This window comes from Pestalotiopsis fici (assembly GCF_000516985.1).
Source record: "Pestalotiopsis fici W106-1 unplaced genomic scaffold PFICI_Scf_1, whole genome shotgun sequence".
Lineage (NCBI taxonomy): Eukaryota > Fungi > Ascomycota > Sordariomycetes > Amphisphaeriales > Sporocadaceae > Pestalotiopsis > Pestalotiopsis fici.
The window spans coordinates 1,307,601-1,334,135 of NW_006917091.1; the positions used below are offsets into that span (position 1 = coordinate 1,307,601).

General features: G+C 51.6%; 8 protein-coding genes across 8 annotated transcripts; 4 read left to right on the plus strand and 4 right to left on the minus strand.

Moving 5' to 3' along the window:
* Positions 1–2,097: 2,097 nt before the first annotated feature.
* PFICI_00412 (uncharacterized protein) lies at positions 2,098–3,411 on the plus strand (the record flags this gene model as incomplete). Its single annotated transcript, XM_007828993.1, has 1 exon — positions 2,098–3,411. One exon carries the CDS (start codon positions 2,098–2,100, stop codon positions 3,409–3,411), a length of 1,314 nt encoding a protein of 437 aa, XP_007827184.1.
* Positions 3,412–3,945: 534 nt separating this feature from the next.
* On the plus strand, positions 3,946–4,986 carry PFICI_00413 (60S acidic ribosomal protein P0; the record flags this gene model as incomplete). Its single annotated transcript, XM_007828994.1, has 2 exons — positions 3,946–4,022; positions 4,128–4,986. The coding sequence occupies 2 exons, from the start codon at positions 3,946–3,948 to the stop codon at positions 4,984–4,986; spliced, it is 936 nt and encodes a 311-aa protein (XP_007827185.1).
* Positions 4,987–5,559: 573 nt separating this feature from the next.
* On the minus strand, positions 5,560–8,729 carry PFICI_00414 (uncharacterized protein; the record flags this gene model as incomplete). Its single annotated transcript, XM_007828995.1, has 2 exons — positions 5,560–8,127; positions 8,229–8,729. The coding sequence occupies 2 exons, from the start codon at positions 8,727–8,729 to the stop codon at positions 5,560–5,562; spliced, it is 3,069 nt and encodes a 1,022-aa protein (XP_007827186.1).
* A 1,753-nt stretch (positions 8,730–10,482) lies between these two features.
* PFICI_00415 (uncharacterized protein) lies at positions 10,483–11,918 on the minus strand (the record flags this gene model as incomplete). The annotated part of the gene is made up of 4 exons (XM_007828996.1): positions 10,483–10,799; positions 10,857–11,684; positions 11,751–11,820; positions 11,883–11,918. 4 exons carry the CDS (start codon positions 11,916–11,918, stop codon positions 10,483–10,485), a joined length of 1,251 nt encoding a protein of 416 aa, XP_007827187.1.
* Positions 11,919–14,723: 2,805 nt separating this feature from the next.
* PFICI_00416 (uncharacterized protein) lies at positions 14,724–16,038 on the plus strand (the record flags this gene model as incomplete). The annotated part of the gene is made up of 2 exons (XM_007828997.1): positions 14,724–15,423; positions 15,515–16,038. 2 exons carry the CDS (start codon positions 14,724–14,726, stop codon positions 16,036–16,038), a joined length of 1,224 nt encoding a protein of 407 aa, XP_007827188.1.
* A 366-nt stretch (positions 16,039–16,404) lies between these two features.
* On the minus strand, positions 16,405–18,109 carry PFICI_00417 (uncharacterized protein; the record flags this gene model as incomplete). The annotated part of the gene is made up of 3 exons (XM_007828998.1): positions 16,405–16,801; positions 16,873–17,529; positions 17,610–18,109. The coding sequence occupies 3 exons, from the start codon at positions 18,107–18,109 to the stop codon at positions 16,405–16,407; spliced, it is 1,554 nt and encodes a 517-aa protein (XP_007827189.1).
* Positions 18,110–21,152: 3,043 nt separating this feature from the next.
* PFICI_00418 (uncharacterized protein) lies at positions 21,153–22,254 on the plus strand (the record flags this gene model as incomplete). Its single annotated transcript, XM_007828999.1, has 3 exons — positions 21,153–21,306; positions 21,387–22,109; positions 22,163–22,254. The coding sequence occupies 3 exons, from the start codon at positions 21,153–21,155 to the stop codon at positions 22,252–22,254; spliced, it is 969 nt and encodes a 322-aa protein (XP_007827190.1).
* A 370-nt stretch (positions 22,255–22,624) lies between these two features.
* PFICI_00419 (uncharacterized protein) lies at positions 22,625–25,935 on the minus strand (the record flags this gene model as incomplete). Its single annotated transcript, XM_007829000.1, has 2 exons — positions 22,625–23,971; positions 24,028–25,935. 2 exons carry the CDS (start codon positions 25,933–25,935, stop codon positions 22,625–22,627), a joined length of 3,255 nt encoding a protein of 1,084 aa, XP_007827191.1.
* Between the last annotated feature and the right edge of the window lie 600 nt (positions 25,936–26,535).

Consider the following 26,535-nt stretch of genomic DNA (forward strand, 5'->3'; position numbering starts at 1 on the left):
TGCCCTATAAACGCCTATGAGATCATGTCAATTGCTAACTATCGAGAAAATGGACGGCGCTTTCGTGATCTGTGTCCGTGCATCGAAGTCTCCGGAAGGCGGGAAAGTCTTTCCTCGATAGCCGATTGATGATGCGTGCGTCAGGGTCCAGAAAAAGAGGGGCCGCCAACGTGCAGCGCGGGGTTGGGGGAGCTCCCGCTGACCCATGACTGATGGGGCTTCGGATTACAGCATTACAGAGACCAGTAAAGATTTACATTGGGATGCAACGCACACATGATGACCACTATGCAGAGGAAGAATCAAGACAAGAATTGAATGGGCAAAATGTTTTATTCATCAAAGGACTAATCACGCCAAAAAGGCAGGCACCTGAAGTCAACTGTAGAAAATGGTCAGCCAAGAACATGATAGCTGACGCATAACGTGCAATATGGAAGCCTCTTCAGTTCTCCAAGGTGAATAAAGTCTCGTCACTGTAGAACTCCGACAATGTAGATAAGATAGGATAGTGCTCATCTTCAAGGCTTGTGATATATGGTGGAAGCAGAGGATTGAAACTTACGCTTTGGACAGGCGGATTGTTTTCTACTAGTGCAAGAATCATTACCTGGCGACAAGTCAAATGTCAGCAAGAATGCAAACAAGAAATTTGCAGCAATGGTGAATTGGAGAAATAATATCAGCCTGGAAGCAGGTTAGCAATTGGTGCATCTAGTACAGGGCCATGTTGCCATGCATACCTCATTAAATCAGATTTTTGTTAAATGTTCATTCCAAGCCCGAAGACGAGGTCAAACAGTGTGAATAATGTTCATCATATTATAATGTGCTTGGGTGGGAACAGGAAATGTTTACCTATCAGCATTTCGTTAGTTGACGTCGCTGACAGAAGTGGCAGTACAAGGATGGCCATCAAGAGATACCATCAGCTGACGAAGTCTCAACAAGAAGTCACCATGGATCTTCTCCCACAAGGTTTGTACGCCTCGCTTTCACGGAAGAAGGCCACGGATATTCGTTTATGTCCGCCCGTTCGTTCAAACTATCCTCATATGGACACGATAGACAGGGTTGGTGGGATGGATATGTACCTGATTGCAAGAAGGCGAGTTAGCAAATTGAACAATGCACGTCGTCTTCATAAAATAGAGTTTGGGTGATCCAAGTCAGACAAGGCTGAAACTAAACAAATCCACATAATGTATTCGGCATGAGGAATCCCTAGATTTGTCGGTTTTTTTCATCACTCAAGGACTGCCTGGGGAGGCAGTGGGGAGGGCAAGGGCAAGAGATAGTAGAGACGCGATGAAACTAACCTTTTGTAATTTGTGCAAAATGGTTGCTAGCAGCTCGAGGATTCGCCAAACGAGTCCGACTTGCTCTAGCAAACGCGTCGCAATGAGACACCTACCTAAACACCCTTTTGTCATGTTAGCAGTTGATACGTGACCCCGAGTGCAAAGTATGCCAGAGATTGGAGAATTTGCTCAGGGTAATTCTAGAGTCTTTTGAGAATCCCCATGGTTTTGTAAGATTTGGATTGTTCAAGAGTGCATAATCATAGCAGACGACACCGAGAGACCGGTGTGCTGTAGACTTACCGATGCGTCGCAGCCCAGAGTACCGGCATCCAAGACGAGTAGACACCGTCAATGCGGGAGCGCGAGGTGATTGAGTGCGAAAGCTGAGAGTGCTTGTTGTTTGTGGGAAAGAGAAGGGAAGAAGGGAGAGCTTAAAAAATATGTGCTTGAACAGTGAAGCCAGAAAATTCGCGTCTTTTTTTGTGGACCAGGTCCAAGCTTGAGAGAGACTTGGGCTGGTGTCGAGTGAGTCGGCAGCTGGGCCAAGCTTTGGCACCTGTCAGCCCTGCCAACATCGAAGGCTGGACGTGACCTGGCGGCTTCTTCCGATAGCCCCGCAGCTCAAGCGTCTAGCGCATTGATTGTGGCAAAAAGCAGCACCGCCACACTCGCCCTCCCTCTCGGTATTAAGCAAGCCGTTGATGCCTGTGGCACTCACCTTCTGTCTCATCCAAGACATTCATCTTGTTCAATATTCAGTTCGCATACATTCCGCGGACTGAAAAACACCACGATGGTCGCCGGAATGGGCGGAGTATTGGGCCCAGTCGCTCTGCGGCTGGTCCGTACTACCGCGTATAAGGCTTCCAAGTTGGTCCGGAAGAAGCTCACGGCAGCGCTTCGACCGGTCAACACGGCTTTGGAGCCAGCTTTGGCGAAATCACGCCCACGACAACCTATTCATCCCTCGGCCTTGTTGCGCCAGCAAAAAAGTCGAAGATGGTATTCGACTTCTACTTACCGAAACATTGACGCCGCGGTTCGCCGCTTCATTACCACTGGTCGCATTGATGCCTCCGTGCGGATTGATCGGACCAAGTTTATGAGCACCAAGACAGGCCGGGCTGTCTCCCAGATGACTGGACGGGCCCCATTTGCAAGCACTTTGCGTCCAAACCTCACAGGCGGTGCTCTGCCTCGAACTGCTGGCGGTTACGGTCTGGGCTCTGGCCGGATTGGCGGGGCTCGATACTTCTCCCACGCACCGGCCTCTCAAGCGCAGGTTGTACAAAATGTATCGTCGGCCGTCCGGGCATTCTGGATTTCGGGTCAGAAGGCACAGTTTGACGGACTTAACGCCCGAGGCGAGAAGCAGTACCGTGCCGTCTCGTCTTTGCAGGAAGAGACATCCCGCAAGCTCGCATCGGTGCCTCGGATCATGCCGGGCTCCTATGTTGACTTTGCCCTGAACCCAACCGTCACTGCTCTCAGCCCGTTGGCTGCCGCCATGCCCTTCACCACCAAGAGCAAGGAGGTTGCAGCTATTGACGCCACCACACTCAACACTGAAGGGTTCCTCGATGTTCTGTCCGTTGACTTTGGCCGTGCTCTGAAAGATCTGACGGCGGTATTATCAGATATCAAAAAGTTGTCCGCCCTCGGGGATTTGCCGATACAACTTGAGAAGGGACAAATCCTTCGGGTACGATTTCCAGGCGTTGACGCTGAGACAGTCGAAGCACTCTTGGATGACCTTGGACTGAGTCGAGGTATCGTGAGAGAAGATGCGGACTTTGGTGTCGAGACCGGTGTACCAATGGCCTTAAAATTCCCGTTCGCTCCCGATGCAGTAAGCGAAGAGTCAGCCCTCTCGGCATCTCCTGAAGGCTCTCTGCCTTCGCTAGGCAGTTCCCTGCAAGAGCACGAACTTTTTGAAACATTTAGCGATATCGAGGACAACCCCTGGCTCGCATCACCGGAACCAGAGGGTTATGAGACGGCATCCCAGCCTTTTAGTTCGGGCGAGCATTGTTCGCAAGAATTTGAGGGTCTAGACGGGGTCTACAAGTTTCTTGAAGAATGTGATCGCGCCAGAGGCAGGTTTTGATGGAGCTTGGAGTCAGAATTCGAGGTGCTGAGACACGATTTTGGAAATCTTGTTAATACGGTTTCCATACCATACACTCGCTTGCTTCACGCATTGTGTAAATAGTCGCCATGCAATGGCTTTTCTTTTAGCGTATCTTGAGTGCCATTTGTAAGAAATTGAATCCCCATGAAACAAATCATGTCAAGTGTCGTGTCGCGTGCAACATGAGAAATGTCCCAGTGAAGCCAAGTACAATGTAACAATTGAGGAATAAGTGAGAATGGGGGCTAAATCGCACCCAGATGAGTGGATGGCCATAGAAGCAGCTTCAGCTCAAGTGCTTGGCGCAAGACCTACCAAGCCCCACTCACAACCCAGAGAATAGTGGGGCCTTTTCCACAACGACTAATCCCACAGGAAAATCGAAATTCGGCCGCTGTCTCGAACTTTTGCTACTCTTGCGACAACATCAATCAATTGCGCATCGCAAATCACCACCAACCCAGAAAAAACCGTTACCCTTAAAGTCCGTCTTCATAAACCTAAGAAGAAATGGTGGGTAACAAGTCAGAGTACTTCGGCAAGCTGAAGAACTTGCTCGAGGAGTACAAGTCCGTCTTCATCGTCACGTAAGTTGGCTCCAAATCTTCCCAAGCCCGGACTCCTGCGCAATCTTGTGCATAGAGGCAGGACGGTTTTTGTCCCAGAAGCTGGAGCTGACATGGGTATGACAGCGTCGACAATGTCTCCTCCCAGCAGATGCACGAGGTCCGTCAGTCTCTCCGTGGAGAGGCTGTCGTCCTGATGGGAAAGAACACCATGGTTCGCCGTGCCCTCCGTACCTTCATCAACGACACCCCCGAGTACGAGCGTCTCCTGCCTCACGTCAAGGGCAACATTGGTTTCGTCTTCACCAACGGTGACCTGAAGGACATCCGTGACAAGATCCTGGCCAACAAGGTCGCTGCTCCTGCCCGTGCTGGTGCCGTCGCTCCCGTCGATGTCTGGATCCCCGCTGGCAACACTGGTATGGAACCCGGCAAGACCTCTTTCTTCCAGGCCCTCGGTGTCCCCACCAAGATTGCCCGTGGTACCATTGAAATTACTGCCGACCTCAAGCTCGTCGAGACTGGTGCCAAGGTCGGTCCTTCCGAGGCTACCCTGCTCAACATGCTGAACATCTCTCCCTTCACCTACGGTCTGGGTATCTCCCAGGTCTACGACCAGGGCAACGCTTTCCCCGCCAGCGTTCTCGACGTCGGTGAGGAGCAGCTCCTCAAGACCTTCGCCAGCGCCATCACCGCCATTGCCTCCATCTCCCTGGCCATCAACTTCCCCACCCTGCCCTCGGTCATGCACTCCCTGGTCAACGGCTACAAGAAGGTCCTGGCTGTCGCCATCGAGACCGAGATCAGCTGGCCCGAGATTGAGGAGCTCAAGGACCGTATCGCCAACCCTGACGCTTACGCCTCTGCCGCTCCTGCTGCCGGTGCCGGTGCCGCCGCCGCCGGTGGTGACGCCGCTCCCGCTGAGGACAAGAAGGAGGACGATGAGGAGGAGTCTGACGACGACATGGGCTTCGGTCTCTTGTAAGTTTTTATACCTCTCGATGTGCCCCTTGTTGCGATCACGTTGCTAACAAACACTTTACAGTGACTAAATACCCTAACATTGTTCCCTCATTTGCATGAATAATGACATGAATCCAATTGTTGCACACGGGTTTACGAGATCTATGCTCACGAAACAGGAAAAGTTTGGGAGAATATAGATCTGATATGCTGGTCAATAAAACGGAAGTCATGAGACACAACAAATGACGGCTCTCGATGCCTGTGAATGAATGATGGTCGTAAAGCTATTCTTCATTTTTTGCTCAAAAGGTTAGTTCAAACCCCCAGTTGCGCATTCATTCCATACCTGTTGCAGTGATTAAATCACAAAACACAAACGAGCTTTTTAACCCTGAATCTCCATGTTGATTGTGATCACAACTCTATGAGCAACATACAAAACCTGTCCTTTTTTTGATATACAATTTTAGCAAGCTCTTATGCTAACTTGTCAAAAAGTCTTTTAGATGTCTATACACATGATCGTACAGTGATACCGAGTAATTCCCTCGGCCTCTGGGTTTTATACATAGGCGTCGCAACTCGTCTCTTGTTATGACCCATTAGTTTTCTTGCCGTGAGCCAGTATCTCGGTGGCCATTGTCACCGCCGCTTCTGGCATTCCAGCCAACTTGGCCACTTTTAGCGCGTGACTCTGCCTGTTGATGCCCCTTCGTAGCTTGTGCACGTAGACGAACCCGCCTCGCCCGTCCTCGGCCAGGTCCGTACAATAGCACTCCACCTCGCCGCCTTGATCGACGTGCATCTCCCGCGCCCGCACCAGGTCCGCCAGCTCGTGGAAATGCGTGGCGAACAGCGCACGGCACTTGTTGACCGTGACCAGGTGCCACAGCGCCGCAAAGGCGACCGCCGTCCCGTCGTCGGGCGTGGTGCCGCGGCCAATCTCGTCCATGATGACAAACGACCGCGCCGTGGCGGACCGTAGGATCTGCGCCGTCTCGAGCATCTCGACCATGAAGGTGCTCTGGTCGCCGTACAGATTATCCGCCGAGCCCACGCGGCTAAAGATGGCGTCGACAACGCCCAGCTCGGCGTGCGCCGCGGGCACAAAGCAACCCGTCTGCGCCAAGATGGTAATGAGGGCGTTTTGCCGCAGATAGGTCGACTTGCCCGCCATGTTGGGGCCCGTGACGAGCCACAGCCGCCCCTGGGACGGCGCGCCGACCAGGCAGTCGTTGGGCGCAAACGAGCGCCCCGCGGCGCGCAGCCCCAGCTCGACGGTCGGGTGGCGCCCGCCCATGACGCGGTGCGCCGTGTGCGACGCCGAGAGCAAGGGGCGCACCAGGCCGTGGTCGGCGGCCAGGCGCGCCAGCGACGTGGTCACGTCGAGGGCGTCGAGGGCCGCGGCGTTGCGCCGCAGCTTGACGAGGTTCCGGACCACGTGCTCGCGCAGCTGGGCCAGGAGACGCGTCTCGGCCGCCGCGATGGCGAACCGCGTCTGGTGCAGGGACTGGCCCAGCGACGTCCACGCCGGCAGGGCAAAGGTGCGCGTCGAGCGGGACGAGGTGAGGGCGGCCAGGTCCGACGGGAGCTGGCGCACGTCCTTGCCCTTTACGTGGACAATGTGGCCGAGGTTGGGCGTCCAGCGCAGGGTGAGCGAGGGCGCAGAGAAGTCGGCGGCCAACGTTTCCGCCAGCGTCAACCGCTCTTGTAACAGGCCATCGAGCTCCGTGTGTAGTGCCGAGAGAGCTGGGCTCGCGCCGGATTTCATGGTAAAGGTCGGATTGTCTGCATCGTAGTGATCCCGGATCGAGGTTGGTCGTCCACCGCCACCCGCCTTCTTGATCTTGGAGGCCGCGGACTTGGGGAGGATGGACGCGGCCTCCTCGGTCGTGCCCTCGCTGCTTACCACATCCGAGGCCATGGCCAGAAGCTGGCCGGCCTCGCTGTCTTCCAGCTGGTGCTGGGCTGAGAGGCCGTCTTCGTCAATGGAGGAGCGGATGCGCGCCGCGAGCTTGGACGGCTCGTCGAGCGAGATACGAGACAAGATATCAGCAAAGGGGTGAGAAGTCGGGGATTCTGTAGACCCTTGGGAAGATAGAAGTTGCACTATGTCCTCTGTAGCTCGAATGGTGGCTGCCAACCCCACGAGGTCATCGGGATCGCCACGGCCAAAGGCAAATTTTTGGACGAGACGTTGAGAGTCGTGGCTCCTTCTGAGCAGTTGTATAATCTCATCTCGTAGATCCGGATACTTGATAAAATACTCCACAAGGTCCTGGCGCTTGGTGATGGTTTCTAAATCAGTGGACGGGGCGCTGAGCCAGTCATTGAGGAGCCTGGCGCCACTTTTCGTCACCGTTCTCCTGACTGCATGCAGTAGACTGCCCTTGAATGCGCCGTCCCTCATGGTCTGCTTGATCTCCAGAGACCGCATGCTGTTCTTGTCGATAGTGAGAACCTGCAGGCTCTCGTGTCGTACTGGGGGTTGCAGCTTCATGCTGAGGCCGAGGAGGCGGTCCCGAACATACTGAAGTAAAAGACTACCTGCGCTGGTCTCGTCTGGGGTGAAGCTCTTCAATGTGTTTGCCGATATCTCAGACTCGAGCATTGAAATCCACTCTTCGGTTGGCATGAGTGTGGTGTGGGGAGTAAAGGATATGAGATGCTTGTCTTCGGCCAATATCGTGAACAACGAATGATCTTTTTGCGCTTGTAAAGCTTTGTCAATGACAATCTCACGAGGGCCGACACGGGATAGAATGGACGACAATCCACCGATTGTAGTCGACTGCGTATAGAATTGGCCGGTTGAAATATCCAGCCACGCCAAACCGACAGGCTCTGCAGCCGGGTGAAGCGATTCTTCCGCATTCGACCCGTCCTGCTGTATAGACTCTTCAGAAGAAGCGGCATCTGCATCAGAAACGCCAAGATGGATAGCCATGACATAGTTGTTGGCATAAGGATCAATAAAATTTTCATCAATGAGCGTGCCCGGCGTAATAATGCGCGTCACTTTTCTGTCGTGCATCAGACCATTCGACTTGACCTTGTCTCCAGCATCATTGGGGAATTCCTCGGCAATGGCAACATAGCAGTTGAATTCCTGGACCAGTACCTTGAGGAAGCGGTCTAATTGGAAAAAGGGGAATCCGGCCTGTACAAGTCATTAGCATTGAGCCATGATGGAAATCTAAATCCACATTTGCTCCCAGTACAAACATGGCGGTGACCGGAATGTCAATAACCAAGACATACCATGGGTACAGGTCCAGCATTGGTCTTTTTGGACGCAACCTTGAGGTTGAGCAAGGGACCGTACTCCTCGGCGTGTTCGAAATAGAGCTCGTAGAAGCCCCCAACACGCGTGAGCAAGACGCAATTGTCGAAGCGAGCCATGTTGCGCCGGGCCTGCATCACGACAGTCGGATACGCGGGCGCATCCTCCTGCTGCTCCTCTTGCACCGACGGCGACGTCGGCGTCTCAGGCGGAAGGTTCCTAATGGGACCCTGTGGCAAGTCGGCCAGACTTATAGTTGTCTTGGTCTTTTTACCCCGGATCTGCTGCTGCTGCTGCTGTTGATATCGTCGTGGCAGTCCACTGTCCAGCTGCTGCGGCATCGACGACGCGTTGCCACCACCACCGCTGCTGTCCCCCTCGTGATGGCCCTTTGATATCATGACCCATGGTGCCAGACATGTCGGCCGGCGCCTGGTGACCAGGGTGGAAGCCAGGCGCCGACACGCTGCTCTGCGCATCGGCGCCGCGTTGCCGACCCTCACCAAACCCGATCCCATGCGCCTCAAATCTCCTAGTTTCGGACCAATCGTCCAAAGGTTCGGCGTATAGTCGCCGAGCTTTCTAAGGGACGAGTAATGCTATGGAATCAGTGGGGAATATGTGACGGTCAAAGCTCTGAACTCTTTTTTTTTTCCCTACAAATTTTAGTCCATGGTTGGATTCGTACGGTATTGCTTCTGCCAAGAAGGGGTGTAGACTACAGTCTATGGTATGGATATTACGGCTTTGACGCACTGTGCAACCCGGCGCGCATACTGAAATAGTGGAGCCTTTGGAGATTTGAAATACTCGCACCTCACTATACTCTTTTGGAAATCATTTGGAATACATGAGACGTTCGGTGAGAAACCTTGAGACCAATCATGACGACTCTTGACTTTTGTCAGGGAATCTAATTCATCAGTTGTTCATCCATCCTGCCCTTATCGTTCGCACGGCCTTACGAGCCATGACAATTTCTGACAAAAGAATACTGTTACCTATACATGAATTTTCCCCCATCGCATGTAATAGAATGTGGCCCGTGAGAAAACATGATTACATATTGTTCAGACCGCTTGCTTGCTTGTTATGTCAACTTCTGACAGGTGCGAAAAGAACAATAGAAAGAAGCTTACGCCGATCTGATCGTGGTGGTGGAGTGTCGATCTAGAACTATTTGAAATACTGCGAGCTATCAAGGTACTCAGCTGGTTAGCAAGGTTCTCAGCTGCATTGTTTGCAAATAACCTGCCTCACACATACTTATTCTCTTTCCCGACATTGACGTTCAGTCTTCTTTACCATTCTCCTCCTCTAAGTAATTGCCTTGTTTTTGGCCCTGAAAACAAACCAAGTCGGAAAACCTCGAGCACATGCCTACTCGTTCTATTCAGCCATCTACACATTCATCTCGATCACTTAAACATGCCATCATCACCGGCTGCCGAGACATCCTTCTGGTCCCGCTTCGATAGCACATCAGTGCCTATGCCAGTGCCAGCAAGGATAAATCGAGGCGTTCTTACTCCCGCACAATTAAATTACAAAGCTTTCATTGCCCACCTGATGAACGCCTATTGTAAATCGCGAGAAGGCGGTCGCCACGATACGGAGGTTACTATACAGGATGGCATCGACGATAGCCCAAATGCCAAAGAGGTCACACTACTTGAACCAAGGTCGAAACAAACATGGCGGGTGACTGCTTGCAGTCTTGAAGATCTGAGCAACATCGATGGTGATCATGTGTCACGGCCCAGAGAATATCGAAACATTGACATTGACACCAGCCAACACACACAAAATGGCCAAAGACAGAAGAGGGTTCAAGAAAGTTTGAATAAATTGTAATCAACCGCAACTACATTTCTTTCCATGCCTCTATCCCTAAAACGCCTGCTTGGAAAGCAATTACCTGGGGAAAAGCGTGTGATGCTGAAAGACCAAGACGAAAAAGATGCAGCCCAAACGTCCCTTTTTGCGGAGCATTACTCATGTTTCGTCACCATGCCTTCCATCATCATTCGGTGCCGTGAAATGGTCACCGCGTCCCATCGTCATCTCATCCTCCAAAGTCAGTATGCAGCTTGTGACCCTGAATCATCAAATATCGCGCCGTAAATGCCGTCGTTTCATGACGTCCTAACGGAGGATGGGTATATCGGCCGCATAACGACGTCTAGTCATGCATTGAAACAGGTGTCGAGATCTATAACAAATCGAAAGCATTTACTGCGAGGCGCATTGCACGCGCTCACCGTGCGGGTGGCCGTCCTCATCGTCCTCGTCCATGCTACCACCACCAAAGGCGTTCTGTGACGACTGAGCATCAACCTCCTCGAGGTCGGCCGGCTCGGTCATAGCCTCAGCCGGGGGAGTGATCTGCAGAGACGGGCCAGGAAGAATCTTGCGCAGCTGCTCAAAGTGTTCTTCGTTCTCCGTCCAGCCCTTCTCAGGGAACTTGACAGCAAACTGGATGTACATGTTGCCAAAGTCGTGGTGTCTCGGCGAAGGCATACCCTGGCCACGGATCATCTTGACTGCGTCTGTAAACAGGTGTTAGTCTCAAGCAAGGATACAAGGTTTTCAAGAGTGAAGCTTACCAGGAGCGATTGCCTCGCCAGGGAAGATATCGACGCTGAGCCACCGGTCGTCGAGGTGCTCAATGTAGATGGTGCCACCAGCCAGTGCCTGGACAAGCTCAATCTCGCATCGGTACAAGAGGTCATCCTCCTTTCTTGTGAAGCGGGGGTGAGGCTTCTGCTCAATCTCAAAGACAACATCGCCAGCTTGGACACCGGGGGATTGGTCACCCTCGCCACGGAACTCAACCTTGGTACCGCTGCGCACACCACGGTCAACGTGGACGTGCAGAACCTTGCGGTCGACGGTGGTCTTCTTGCCATTGCAGCCCTTGCAACGATCCTTGTCCTTGATGGTCTCTCCCTCTCCATTACAGTCGGGGCAGACAGTCTGGAATCTCTGGATCATGGGACCCATCTGGCGCATCATGGTCTTCATACCGTGGCCATCACAGCCGGCACAGCGCTTAACTGCACCTTCCTTGCCACCGCGGCCCTCGCACTTGGGGCAGATGATGGATCGCTGCAAGGCCAGCTTGGAAACCTTGCCTCTGTAGACATCCTCAAGCGAGACCTTGTGGGTGTGGTGAATGGTGCGCGCCTTGGGCGGGCCACGGTTCTGCATGCCACCGAACATGCCACCAAGGCCACCGCCAAACGAGCCGCCACCACCGAAGAACTGGGCAAAGAGATCCTCGGCAGCCATACCACCACCGCCAGCACCACCCTCCAGACCGGCTTCACCATATTGGTCATAGACCTGGCGCTTCTGGGAATCGGAGAGGATTTCGTAGGCATGTGAGATCTCCTTGAACTTGCTCTCGGCCTCGGGGTTGTTGGCGTTCTTGTCTGCAAAACGATGCGATCAGTCAAAAATCAATTTTCAAGGGCAACGGAGAGGCTGCGCCGACATACCTGGGTGGTACTTCAGGGCGTTGACCTTGTAGGCCTTCTTGAGTTGCGCCTCGGTAGCATCAGGCGCGACCTGTTCAAAAGTTAATGCCGGTTCCACGTTGACATTGTTTTTGTGATTCTCGGGAAACGTACACCAAGGGTGTCGTAATACTTTGTTTCTTTGACCATGTTGTATGTAATTGCTAATGCACGGGAGAGTCAAAAAAATGTCGGCGCTGGGTCGAAGCGATCAACGGACCTGGCGCGAGGGAGGAATACGGCAGTCGAGGCTTGATTGCGGAATCTTCACGCAAAGACAGGAAAGTCAGCGGGCGATGAAAACGAGAATCAATGGACAAAAGTGACCAGCGGCGATGATAAGAACAAAAAGGAATAACGTCCGCGAAACGGAGAAGGCGACACAAAATGCTGAGGGCTGGAAGTGAAGTAAAGGCAAGGAATTACCCCACGTGCAAGACAGTTGAGCCCCTCCAGGTAATTATAAGGCACCAGAGAGTGGCAGGACGTGAGGAAGAAAAAAAAAATAGTATGGCGGTAGCGCGCCCACTGGGATAAAGGTGGGCAAGTCGACGTACCTGACCGAATCAAGAGACTTCCGGAAGGTTTGAGGTTAGGGGCGCAAGACTGGCTGGAACCGAGTTTCTACTCGTGTCGTTGCAGAAATTCAGTAGAGCTGGACGAGTCAAGTAGGGCGTTGCCTGGGGCAGTAGACGCTTTTTTTTCTTCTTTCTCTTTGCTGTGTACACCCGCAAGGCTCGGTGTCTTTCAAGTTGTCGCAAACTCGAGGGTTAGGACGGAAATGCTGGCGCACGGCGGGGATGAATGGTGATGCCCAAAGTTGGTGAACTGGGTAAAAAGCTGGGAAGAAAAGGGATTAGAACGAGGCTCTTGTTCTTTATGATTAAGAATTGCTTGCTGCTGAGCAATGCAGATGCTGTCACGGTTTCCGCCTACAACTCCTTCGCCCTCCTCTTGCCTACAAGAAGGCTGCAAAAATCCATGCGCCACGCGTAGTCGATAGAAACCCATGGAATCGTGGCTTTCCGGAAGTAGCGGCGGGGTATCTTGGGCGCATTTCTACCCCATTTTTTGCCACGGCTTCGATTACGATAGTGCAAAGAGCCCCTCGAAAACTACTCTAGATACTTGAAAGATACTTGGGGTCGCATAGTCAAGTCTGGCCAAAGTGTAAAAGTGTAGGGTCCGGACAGGGGCCGCCGTGCATATGTGCTTCCACTGTCCACAGTCTCTCTCTGGTCCCAATCCCAGGGTCCAGCAGTTGTTCTTTTCCCATGTTGGCAATTGGGTCCCAAGGTTCTTCATTGTCGACTTCTCGGTCGGTGTTGGGCTTGCCGAGAGTGGTCTGGAAATGATTGCATTCGGCAGTCTGGTCTCCGCTTTCGCAGCTCGTGTGTCGTCACTACGGAGCCTGTCACCTCCAATGTTTCCATTGTGAAGAGGCAGATTACATTTCAATCGTCTCACCTATTCGATTCATCTTGTGGGTTAATACAGTAGTATGCAAGCACCAAGTATGTACGGATGACTGACTGCTACTGACCGCCTTGTTTTTCAAATACCTACCAATTAATACACCGGTACAGCACAAAGAAAGTAACCTAGTTCCTTTAGTCGTACGTCGATATCCATTAGTAGTCGCTGTACAGTCAGATTTAGCAGTGGCGAGATCAGAGCACCATAACTTTTTCTTTTTCTTTTCTTCCACAATTAGACACACACACACACACACACACACACACACTCAGCCCAATGCAGGGGACGGCGGCAGCGAAGGAGCCATACTGCATGACTAGCTAGTAGTGTCTTCAAGTGTCTGCATTGGTTGCAAATTGAGACTTCTGGTACACTGGATTGGGTACGTCAGAACCAGATCTGGGGAAGCAAACCCAGGCATGAGATTATGAGAATATGTCTTTTCACACAGTCTTCTAGAACCAACGATGAACTTTGATGACGGAAGATGCGTGGATCACGAAAAGTTCAATGGATAGATGCGACGAGAATTCCAGATCCGTGACGCCTAGGCGTTGTGCGTAGGGATCGGCGACGTCGAGAGTATATTTTCTAAATAAGCACCAGAACACCCCAAGGAGCACGTTCTTCCCAAAGCTAAAGTTTCCATGTGATTATCAAGTAACCTGTTCTGAGGGAAGATAAAAACAATAAGAAGAAAAAAGTATGTCCATGAATATGATTGGCGTATGCAACCGTCTAGAGATATATCAAGATCGAAGGGAGGCGTCAATACCGGGGTGTCCAATGGGGCGGAGCTAGAAATAGTCGATAGTCCGTCCGGCCTGGCAACCTGGTAAGTGTTTGATCGTGGATAGCAGCAGCTTGAACATGCTTGCTCCTCTACTCCATTACCTAATACGCAACAAGGAAACTCGAGTTATTCGCGACATGTCGATATGTGAATGTAGAAAAATACATCATGGTCATGAACAATTCGTTGGAAAAGTTCCTAAAGTGTCTTTGGATAGAATTCCATGTGTTTTTCGTATCAAAAGAAACAATGACAAGCTCACCCCTGGGACGGGTCAGTGATCGTTTCAGAGCCGCCCAGTGTGGCGCAGCTAAGGTAGCAGCAGCAACATGTCAGCTCCGGCAAACCGGCCGCGTAACAAGACAGCTCGTCCAGCTGTCCAATTCAGTTTTTTCTTTCCCCAAATATCGGAAAATACCCAATTGAATTAATGTTTTGTTTCGGATACAAGAACATTACGTCTTGTCATTGACAGGCATTGGCCAGAAACATTGCCAGCCACTTTCCACCCTGCAAGCTGCCAGCCGTAACTCTGTTATCCTCGACCAGCCCAGACGACCTATCGAACAGGAGATAAGATCACGATAAACATTCCTCGCCGTACATACACTTGACTGGAAATCACGGGCGCCATCACCACGAGAGAAAGAAAAGGAGAGAACGTTCTCTCCTCGACCTAGCCAACCATGGCGCAACTCCTACAAGACCTCATATACTCTTTCGGCAACTGCCTGAGCTGTTTCCCGGGCTCGCCATCGCTCAAGATCAACAGCCGGTCCTTCAAGATCCTACGGCTACTGGGCGAAGGCGGCTTCTCATACGTCTACTTGGTGCAGGACACGTCGACGGCAGAGCTGTTTGCGCTCAAGAAGATACGATGTCCCTTTGGCGCCGAGTCGGTCCAGCAGGCCATGCGCGAGGTCGAGGCCTACAAGACGTTTGCCCACAGCCCCGGCGTCATCCACAGCGTCGACTACGCCGTCGCCTCGGAGCGCAGCGACCCCGGCTCCAAGACCGTCTACGTCTTGCTGCCCTACTACCGCCGCGGCAACCTCCAGGACATGATCAATGCCAACCTCGTCAACCACGCCCGCTTCCCCGAGAAGAAGCTCATGGTCCTCTTCCTCGGCGTGTGTCGCGCCCTCAAGGATATGCACCACTACCAGGCCCCGGCGGCCGGCGAGCGCATGGAGATGGGAGATGCAAAGGCGGGCGAGGACGACGTCCCGGGTCCCGGCAAGAAAAAGGGCAAGGGCAGGAGGAATCAGGCTGTCGCGGCAGCGGATGCCGACGACGAAACCGAGCAGGCGAGGCCGCTCATGATTGACGAACAGATTGCTGCTCCGGGCGAGAGGAGGTCATATTCACACCGGGACATTAAACCAGGTAGGCACATCCAGTCAATCCCCGTTGTAATCAAGAAAGAAGGAAAGAAGGAAAGAAAAAAAAAAAGAACATCACTAACAGCGCAATCCAGGCAACATCATGATTGACGACGACGGCGCAAGTCCCATCATCATGGATCTAGGCTCCGTAGCCCCGTCACCGATACCGATAACGTCGCGATCGCAAGCCGTTGCCATGCAGGACACGGCCGCGGAGCACAGCACAATGCCGTATCGGGCGCCCGAGCTGTTCGAGGTCAACACGGGGGCCGTCATTGATACCAAGGTAGATATTTGGTCGCTGGGCTGCACGCTGTACGCCTGTCTGGTGGGCAAGTCGCCCTTTGAGATGCGCAGCGACGAGACGGGCGGCAGCTTGAGCATGTGCGTGCTGGGCGGCGACTGGAGGTTCCCGGACGAGGGCAAGAACCAGAAAAAGGGCAAGGGTCCCGCGGGGGGTGCAGAAGCTGGAAATGCCGACGAGGTCATTAGCGATCCCATAAAAGAAGTCGTACGGAAATGTCTTACAGTCGAGCCGGACCACCGGCCGGACATTGATGAGTTGATCGCCATGGTGGAAGAGGTCGTCGAGGGTCTGCCAGAAGATGGCATGTAAGGCGTGCATGTAAAAAGCGAACATGCGTTCCATTACAATACAAAGTGTAGTATATGATTGTTTGTTTTGTGTATAGGCAGCGTCGGACATTATACCTCTCCCAAGATGAGGAGCAGATCAATATTCAAGATCATGATCAAAGATAGCAACCACAATTACGGCGCTCATCTTATGAGATGGCCTACAAATCACCTTTTTTGGGCCAGTTTCCTGTACTTTGCCATATCTCTATGACTGAATAGCAAGCAAAACGCCGCGACATGCAATTTTCTCTAGTCCAGTATTTACAACATCCTGAATATGTGCCCACGGACCCATATTCTATATCCTAAGATGCAGTATCCCCTCAAGCTTGATGATATCAATCTAGTTCGCCGCCGAGGAAGGTCCTTCAGAGTCTGCTGCAGGCGTATCTTCTCCGTCGTCATCACCGTACGGATTCTCAGTCTTGCGTAGGTTCTCGACAGCGTAGAAAACATTATCGAGGCTGGCTCTAGTACACTCGATTTTGCTTATGTCAGTGTCCTGGTACTCAAAGTCGATCGACTCCCAGAACTCCCCACGCTCCTCAAAGACTGCGAGTTGAGGTTCAGCCGCGCTGCTGGTCGATTCCGTCTCGTTGTCGAAACCAATGACGACTCTGCTGGGTCTCTTCTCGGTGGCTGGGATGATGGCCACGTCGAGCGCGTTGCCTGGAACCTTGAGCGCTTCTACAAAAGTGAGCTTTTCATTGGAAAAGAGGAAGGCGAAAACGGCGCGGACCCTGATGAATGATTAAGTCAGATGTCATTGCAAAAAAATACTTGTAGACGACTGGGGAAAGGGAACACTCACCTTTCGCATATGACCATGACCCAGCCGTCTTGTGATGATACAAGCCTGGAAACGGCAACCTTGGTGGCCTCGGGAACAACCTGTTTGACGGGACCGAGTAGATCCGTCTTGCCCTTCAGAGTACCATTGAGCCAATCCCAAACGTAGAGCTCGTCATCGCCGCCACCCGACACTAGAACATCCGGCCGCGGGAGGCACAGCGCATTGACAAAGGACTTGTGGCCGAGGCAAAAGTTCTCAATGACATGGGCCTGGGGTATGCCGCGGGAGACGCGAATGTGCTCGTCGCGATCGGCCGTCAGAATGTACGGCTTGCCGTTGGCCGAAGCTCCCACGGCAATGGCCGTGAGCATGGACACATGGCCGATCAGGAGCTCGTGGACAAACTTGGGGGCCTCCTTGGTCTTGGGCTGGGGGTTGGACTGGCGCTGGCGCTCCTGGTCTATCAGCGCCTTGAGATTGCGCTGGGTGTGGACGGTCAAGTTGTCTGCGCCCTTGGATGGCATGGGCTGGTACCCCTTAGGGGTCGCAGCGCCCTCAACTAGCTCTTCCGTCTGAATGAGAGGCAGTGAGTAGACGTCTCCGAATTTGTCAGCCACCAGAATCGTCTTGTCATCTGACGTCACTGCCAGGTCGCACGGCCGCTTGGGCATACATCTGAATAAAATTAGATACCATTGTTGCCATCGCCGCCCCGCCCCAAGTTGACGGGGGCAAGAGGGGATACTTTTGCTTACCTTTGGCTAAGCTCTGTTAATTTGCCCTCGCCATCATGTTCAAACACCCACACAGCCTTGTCCGTGCCCGTTACCACAATCAAGTGGCTCCCATTTGAGGTGGTTCTCAAGAGATTGATATGAGGCTGGTCCGCGGGAGACAGTTTGTTCAAATGCCTGCCCTTCTTGGTCCGCTTCTGCTCCTCTCCCTGGACTTCGACTTGCGCCTGCTGCTCCGATCCTTCTCCCGAGCTGGCAGCTACGGCTTCCACACCAGTCACTGTCTCCACCTTGCGCCTTTTGGTTGGCGATGAGCCCTCCTCGGGCTCCTCTGCTGCCTGTTCGACATTGTCCTCCGCTGGGGAATCGCCAGTGGTGGTGTTTTTGTGCTGCGTTGCGGGGTGTTCCCAGGACGAGACCAATATTCCTTTCGGGCTAAAGGTAAAGATGGCAGTGCCCCTTGCAGAAGCTACAATGCCATCTTGTCCCAAGGTGGTGACGCATTGATATGGCAAAGACATCTCTGCGTTGAGTGCTTCTTCAGCTTATACCCGCCCTACTGATTCTTGGATACTTGGACGGCGACTTTTTTTTTTGGGGGGGGGGGGGGTATGGACCTCCAATTGGCTCCGAGATCTTGAAAGCGCCGGCTGAATTTGGTTTCGTTGATTGGCGTTGCTTGGTAAATGTTACGGCAATTCCTATAATAGATTTTTTTTAACACAGTTGGATTTATGCATGTGATTCGTTGAATTGAAGCCCATGAGAATTTGCTAGTATTATTGCAAATATGCATAATGCGGGGCACCACCAAGCTCTATTACATTATGCAGAGCGGCATCATGGATAAAGGCATATAGATATTATATCAGGCTCAACCAAAGGTCTTGGTACTTTATTTTGATCAATTGAGAAAGAAAGAAAACCATAGTAACTGAATACTGTTTAGATGATGCATTTCCATGGGCAGTTGGCTAAAAGTCGTACACAATATTGCGCCCAAGACTACCCAACACCAGACGGTTGTAGTCTGCTTACACACACCTGCAGTTAGAGCATGCCGTAATGGGCCCACACAATAAGCAGTGAACTGCCAGGCCAAGGATTTCATATGTCTATTTTGATGACTACGATCCGAGTAACACTGAATTGTGATTTTTTCGGATCTGTAGAGAGACTCTATGCACTGCCCGTTGAGGTCATCGTTGTCCGTGTACGTCCTTGCTATTAGAGGATTTGCACGTACGGGACTTCGAGGTAGGAAAAGATACTGGAAACACATACAAAATAATCTGTGTACCCAGAAAGTCTTGCTCACATGACCTGCAACATGGTACCTTTTGACCGCAAGCCTTGCAGTTTCCCGGGGCCATGCCTTGGTATATGTGATATTTTTCACGCAGTAATAGGTGTGAAGACGCAGTCCCAAGTTGTGCCATGACGCCTGACGAGGACTGTGAAGGGCTTAACGGATCCTCCCCCATGACTATGGGTCTATGATTATTGAAAAGGGTACCCAAGATATACAGGATTCTCGAATCGTCTCTTTGATGCAAATTGAACTAGTTCATTTCAATATGCAGGGCTGAATTACCCATGTAACATTACCAACGGGTGGAAGAAGAACCCTTGGAAGTTTGGTCTGACATGCTATTGGTCGATATTTATGCGAGCTCAAGAGAAAAAGCGCGGATGGTCGGGTAGGCCCATGCCAGCAAAATTCGAATAGCCTTTTACTCCACCCACCGCCCATCTCTCAGCAGCCCATCCTCTGCATCACCACCACTACATACATTATCTCGTTGACATGTATGGATACCTACGTAAGGTGCTGACAGCCTAGCTAGGCAGAGGAGCTGCTTGAGGTAATGCCGGTGAGGCCGAACCAGCTACAGACGTGCAGCCATGGGGGTAAGACCGCCGACTTGAGTCTGTTTGCCAGACCGTAGGACAAATCTGTATACTCCGCCGACTACCTAGTACCCTTGCCTCTCTCTGCCTTGCGCCCTCCGCCGCGCGCAAACAATGTCCCGCACGTGGCCATCATGGAAGGTTCCACGTGACGGAAGCTTCCAGATCGAGTCTTGGCTTGGCTGCAATCGTTCCGCCTATTGAGCTGTCGCTTTGCACAATTATAAGCGGAAAGAGGCAGCGAACGTATTATGGAGTACCTCCATTTTGAAGGAGGTAAAAATTCACCCCTTGGTCAGGATTTAACGTACAGAGACCATAGCACTTTTGGACCTGGACGCTCTACGCAGTGATCCACCGGTTTGCATATGTATGTGGCCTCAGGTCGTGTATATTCTTCGTATCCTAATCGGTAACGTGTGTCACCCACTGGTGAGTAACAAAGTGACCTTCAATTCAACCAAATAAGAAATAAGAACCTTGCTTAAGCGAAAATTGCTACCCTATCTGATTGAATAATCATTTCTCCATCGTTCCATGTCTCCTCACCAATCCCACCTTTTCAGCTGGAAGATACCCTGCTCTAGCTCTCACCTCACTGGAAAAGTATCTTAGTCTATATGTGGCCCACTGTTTCTCATGATCTGATGGTATAGCTTTGCGAAGTATAGCTGATTAGTCAGTAATTTGGCCGCGTATTCATTTTCCCCGACCCCCATGTCATAGCTGCAGAGATCAGTAATCTAGAGGCCGATGCCTTGCCATCAGATGTAGTTACTCGTGAGTAAATCACTGATCTACCTAAGAAACATCTTCAATTATTGCCTTGCTCCCTCTGAAAGTACGACAAATCCGCGGGATCAGTCATCAGTCCCCAGGCAAATCCCGAGAGTGCCCGGAAGATGGAATAATGCGATCAGTATCGCAGAAACTTGCACCCTGCTCCTTGTTACCCCTGTCCACATTCGATCCCAGTTGATCTCACGCCTTTTGCTTTGTGGAACCATTGATTGGGTGGGCCTAGGTATTATTTCTTGCCATGCTAGGACTACCTTGATCTACATCTACTGGGTAGACATCTCATACAACAAATACCCAATGAAAAGACCGTGTGCAGTATGGAGGCAAAAGAAAACCATCAAGCATCCCTGACTGCAGCCTCTCCCATTGCCTATTTGAGACTTGCTCACTCCTGGAGGGGTCCTGTGTGCTCTTGCTTTAATCAATACCAAAGTACATGCAGGGACCTCGAGGCGATACGAGCTAGGCGATCATGCAGCACGACAAAGAACCATGAGTCCCAGGGTCTATTCACACGAGTCTTTTTTATTTTTGCTCATGTAAGATGACACCGCCTTGCTGCATCCAATGATTTCCAAAAGCCACGCACAGAGGACCTGCATCATAACGGGCAGGCTGATAACTCTATCAAGGAAGAGGTCCAATCAGTGTATCAAACGATGGGAGAACCGGGGTGGAATGACCCGAGGAAGAGAAAAGCTTCATTTTCTCCTGTCCAAAAATTCAGGTCATGACAGTCTCTTTGCATATAATATAATCATCGGGGCCTCGTTTACTCAATGAAATACACCCATCACTGTCCCACAGACACACTTTGGATTATTTAAAAGCAGAGGGAGAATGCCGAAAAAAATGACTCAAGCTGTGAAACATGCGCACGACAGCAGCAATAACACCACAGCAGACGCCGGCTCATCCTTGAGCGAGCAAAAACATATCAAGACACCAAAGCCAAGAAATTCCGAGGCACGCAAGGAACAGAACCGGATAGCATCTAGAGCCTATAGTGAGTCTCTATATCCTCTCGCTTTCCTTTTTGATCATTTTACTGGAAGAAGAAATGATAATATTGACACATTTGTCCAGGAGAAAAGAGAAAACAAAAACTTGCCCTTCTAGACCAAATCTTAAACATCGAGGACACGGACGCAGCAAGCTCGCCCAGTGATATTGACGGCATCAGCCAGGGCAGTCTCTCGGTAGTCGCGCAGAGCAGAGAACCGTCCCAGAGCCCTGTTCCGGCGACAACAACATCATTAGCCACTGCCCCGCCAGTACTATCATGGCTATCCACCTCGTCCAACACTCATCTACCTGGCGAGTCTCTGTCACTTGATATGACGGGAGGAGGAGGAGGACGAGGAGGAGAAGCCTTTGGTAGTGATATGTGGTTTACAGAATACGAATACACCGACAGCACCATTAACAACAACAATAATAACACAACCACTCTATTCGGGGCCACAGATCACCAAGACTTCATGACAACGCCAGCGTATCCCAACCACCACGCGCACCAATACACGGCCGACTATGCAACATCTTCTGACCTACATCATCATCACATAGCGCCGTCCACGCCTCCGCAAACGTGCCTCGACACGGGAGCAATGTACGACACCACCACATGGCTATCGCAGAGCAAGGAGTCACCATCCGAAACGCCAGTGGCGGCCGCCCTGGCTGTCTTTTCACATTTGAGCCCGACGCAGCAAGATCAGATGCTGGAAATCATATATAAGCAGCGAGGGATACTTGGGACGACCTCCTTGAACAATGGTGTGAACTGTCCCGCAACACCACCGTCAGGTAAGAAAGAAGTTACATGGGGTGTAGACGATGATACTAACAAACATTTCTAGACTTGTCATATGGCCCAAGGACATACGCACATCAATACCGGGAGAGTGTCTCCAAGTCAAACAGACCGAGAAGTCATTATCAAGGCGTCTGATGTGCAAAGCCATCGGGCGAGTAAATATGACGAGACGGAACAACGTCGTGCGAGGCTCGCAATAGTAGTTCCAAAAATCGCATAATAATCACACCTGGCCTGGTTGATAAGAGGTTATGGTTTAGTTTAAAGATACCACGAAGAGATTTGCGGTTATCTCAATAACAGTACGTGGCAGCACGATCAATGGTGGGATAAAATTAAATAAACTACACTCAGCCAACCAAAGTGAAAAAGCTCTCAAGGTCCGTGCGACTCGCTTGAATGGTAATATGAATTGTTTTGCTGTTTTGATACTACAAAAAATGTTCTCGCTATCCATTCGCGCAGCTCCGTTGGATTCGATCCAATAGTTGAGCATTGTGCCCTATCAAACTTCCAATCTGTAGGTGGCAACCTCAAACGGTCTCAACTTGATTGCAAATGAACCATCCTTACTGACTGAAACAGTCTCCAGATCGTCCTCAAGGACATTGGTCTTTGTAACCTTCTTGACGTTCCAAATAGTGGAAATCGTGCCTCGGCTGTGTCCGCCGAGACTGTCGTAGATTCGGAGAATGACGCTCTTACCCTTGCGCTTGGGAATGTTGTCATCTTGGGAAACATCTTCATCATCCTCACCACGCTTCACACAATCGAGGACCAAGGATGAGTCACCCTTCAAGCTGACAGGCTGTGTGCTCAGGGTCGCCTTTACCTCTGCTGCAGGCGCGGCCTTGACTTTCAGGGGATTGTTGAAGTTGTGAGCTGTTCGAACGGTCGTGGAACCGAGGGCCCCTTCGTGAGGCAAGATGGCCCAGCGGATCGTGTGGGTGCCCATATCTGCATGGGCATCAGGCGCCTTGGGTGATCTGAGAAGGGAAAGCCGCATCAGATTGCCGACAGTGGCGAAACCGTACTTGCTGTCATTGATAACCGAGACACCATAGCCGTGCTCAGAGAGATCAGCAAACTTGTGGCAACAGACCTCAAACTTGGCCATATCCCAAGTAGTGTTGTAATGCGTTGGGCGCTTGACAATTCCATATTGGGTCTCGTACGATGCCTCATTGTTGACGACTTCAACTGGGAACTCGACCTTGAGGAACTTCATGGTCTCATGCCAATCAACATGACTCGTGCACTCAACATATGACTGGTAGCCTTCAAAGGCGGCTTGAAGACTCAGGATAGTTTTGATCGAGCTGTCATCACTGATCTTGGTCTCGGTCACGACACTGACTCGGTGCTCCTTGTCCTCAAAGATCTTGGTCTGGCCCGATGGAAGTTCCTTTCGAGTATCCAGGTGATACACCTCGACGTCCCAGGCTTGCCAGTAAAGTGGCTTATCATCAAAGATTACGAATTGGTTAGCCTTGCCGCCCTTGGCAATGACTTCACGTCCATTTCTTCGATCCACGAGAGATGTGACAGTTCCGGCTTCGACCGTGACAGTGAGCTGGTCGTTTTCCATGACGAAGATGCCCTTGCTGACCTCTTTGACAGTCACGGCCTTCTTCTCGCCAGTCTTGAAAGACTTGACGTTGAGGATGTTGCCTGATCCGCATGCAACTCCACACTCGGATTCAGAAATGTCGACGACTTCCTTTCGGTGCCATGGGAGGGTGTTCAGAGCCACGGCATCCGTGACTGACGTAGGCTGCACCTCAGGGAAGCCATACAGCTTGTAAATGTCCTTGAGCACGCCCTGTCCAATCTCGAAAATACGCTTGTACAGCTAGATTCACATAAGTTAGCTCGTGTATTGTCATGTGTGCCAGAAGATCCACTTACTTCATCAGAATCGTCGTAACACATTTCAATCGAGCTTCCTGGAAGACAGTCATGGAACTGACAGAGAAGAATTCCCTCCCAAATCTCGTCAAACTCAGCCTTGGGGTAGGTGTAGCTCTTGTGTTCAAGCGATGCAATGGTGGCTAACAATTCGAGATCCTTCATCAAGACCTCTGAACGGCGGTTGTTCAACTTGTTGTTGGCCTGAGTTGTGTAGGTACCACGATGAAGCTCGAAATACAACTCGCCATACCATGTGACCAAGGACGTGCCCTTTTCCTGCAATTTATCAAAGAATTGGTCGACAGTGCTGCCCATATGGACACGAGGAAGACGACCGACTTCATCGCTGATTCCACGGCATCGGCGGAGCTTCTCAATGTGCTGCCAGGTTGGTCCACCGCCACCATCACCCTTGCCAAAGACCAGCAGTGACGTGTGGTCTTGATCCATGGACTTGTGCCTGGAAACACTTCGGCTCACATCGCCAAAGTGAGCCTCGGCGGTGTATGTCTCTGAAGGCGGCATATGGCAGATGACTTGACTGCCATCAAGTGACACCCAGTTGAAAGTTGTGTGCGGGAAGTTGTTGATATTGTTCCAGCTCAGTTTCTGAGTAAGGAACCGCTCCATGCCAGCCAGACGACATAGCTGAGGCAACTGGCTCGAGTACCCAAAGGTGTCTGGCAGCCAGAACGTTCGACACCGTTCTCCAAAGTGTCCCTGGAAGAAGCGCTGACCGTAAAGGAATTGGCGGACCAGTGACTCGCCACTTGGCATGTTGGTGTCGTGCTCGACCCAGCTACCACCAATCGGATGGAACTGGCCCTCCTTGACCTTTGTCTTAACACGGTCAAATACGTAAGGGTAGTACATCTTGAGCCACTTGTACTGTTGAGCCTGTGAACAGGCAAAGTTCAGTTCCGGGTAACGCTCCATCAGATCACATTGATTTGACCAGGATCGAGCCACCTTGCGTTTGGTTTCGGCCCATGGCCAAAGCCAGCAGGTATCAATATGGCAATGGCCAATGCCGTAAACTTGAGGTACGGTGTCGGTTTTGTAAACATCGGCAGAGTTTACTTTTGAGCCAATGTACTCTTCGGCAATCTTACGGCACTCCTTCAGGGATTCCTTGTCACCGAGCTTGAAAGTGTCAATGATATTGGTCGCAACATTTAATGCCTTGTGCTGTTCCCACGAATCCTCGGGGAACTCTCTTGCTGCGTCGCCAATGATCCATGTGTCGATCCAAAGCTGGCGGGCATCCATGTTCACGGCACATATTTCGGCCCTGGATAATTGAAAGTACTTATTGGGGTTAGGAGGCTGAATGGAGTCGCCTCCGGGTGCATTGCCAAACATGCCGTTGCAGGCCATTTCAATGTAGATGGTATGTTCCTTGCCATCGCGGAACGCTTTGGGTAGAATCCACTCGGTACGCTCGCCGCCGCCGGTCAGACCTTGGAGCGGCTTTCCATCTGCAGTCCAGATCAGACCTTCATTGTTGCCATCCCACTGGAACTCTAGATGCTCCTTGTCGAGAAGATCCTTCGGAACTTTGATGATGACCTTGAACCAATGGGTCGACCATGATGGACCAAACGCCTCTCCGACGCTTGTTGGTCTATAAGTGCCTTTCATGGCTGCGTCGAAAGTGGGCCTTGTAAGACCTGGAGCGGCCCAGGTCGATAGCTGGACGTGAGGAGCACCCGAGGCCTTGCCCTCGTACATCATTGCCAGCAAGTTCTGCTTCTCCCATTGCCCTGTAGAATAGAATTGTGCAATTCTCTCCTTATAGATCTTGCTTATTCGCTTGCCAATGGGGGCAGTGGCCTGGGCAGGGTAGTTGGAGGTCGCAGCGGCAGCTGAGGCCAGCTCCAGCTGTGGAGTACGGTCGCCGCCCATGATGTTCGCGTGGATGAGACGGGGAAATGTTTATTGGATGACTGAAAGATTGCTCGGTCCGGACAAGGTGCAATGACGTTGCGATAGGTAGGTAAAGATGATAGCCAAAAAGGTGTTATTCTGCTATTCACAGCATACGGAATGTCTCCAAGCAAAGCTACGGTGGGGTATCGTATACCTAGGAAGATAAGGTAACAAGAGGATTCGAGATGATAGCATATAAGTGACGACGATTGGCCTAGGTCATGATACGGCACATTTGTAGGGTCACAAGAGAGCAACAGCAAAGAAAATTGAAGATGCAACGGAAGAGGTTGGGATGAGCAAAGGTTGGACGAGGGATCGAAGATGGTGGTGTCACTGGCACCGTCACCCGAGGACGAAGCTCTTGGGGGAAGCTGGGAGCTACCTACCACCCGTGGAGCTTGGCTACATTGTACCTACGTAGCTTCTCTCTCGCACTTCTCCCCTCGCCTTCGGGGGCGGACCTGCATCCGCCCTGAAACTGGCGTATTGCGGGGGAAGAGGAGGAGCAGCCAACCAACCATTCCAATTTGGAGCCGAGTTCCGCACTAGAAGCCCCCGGCCGTATGACCAGCG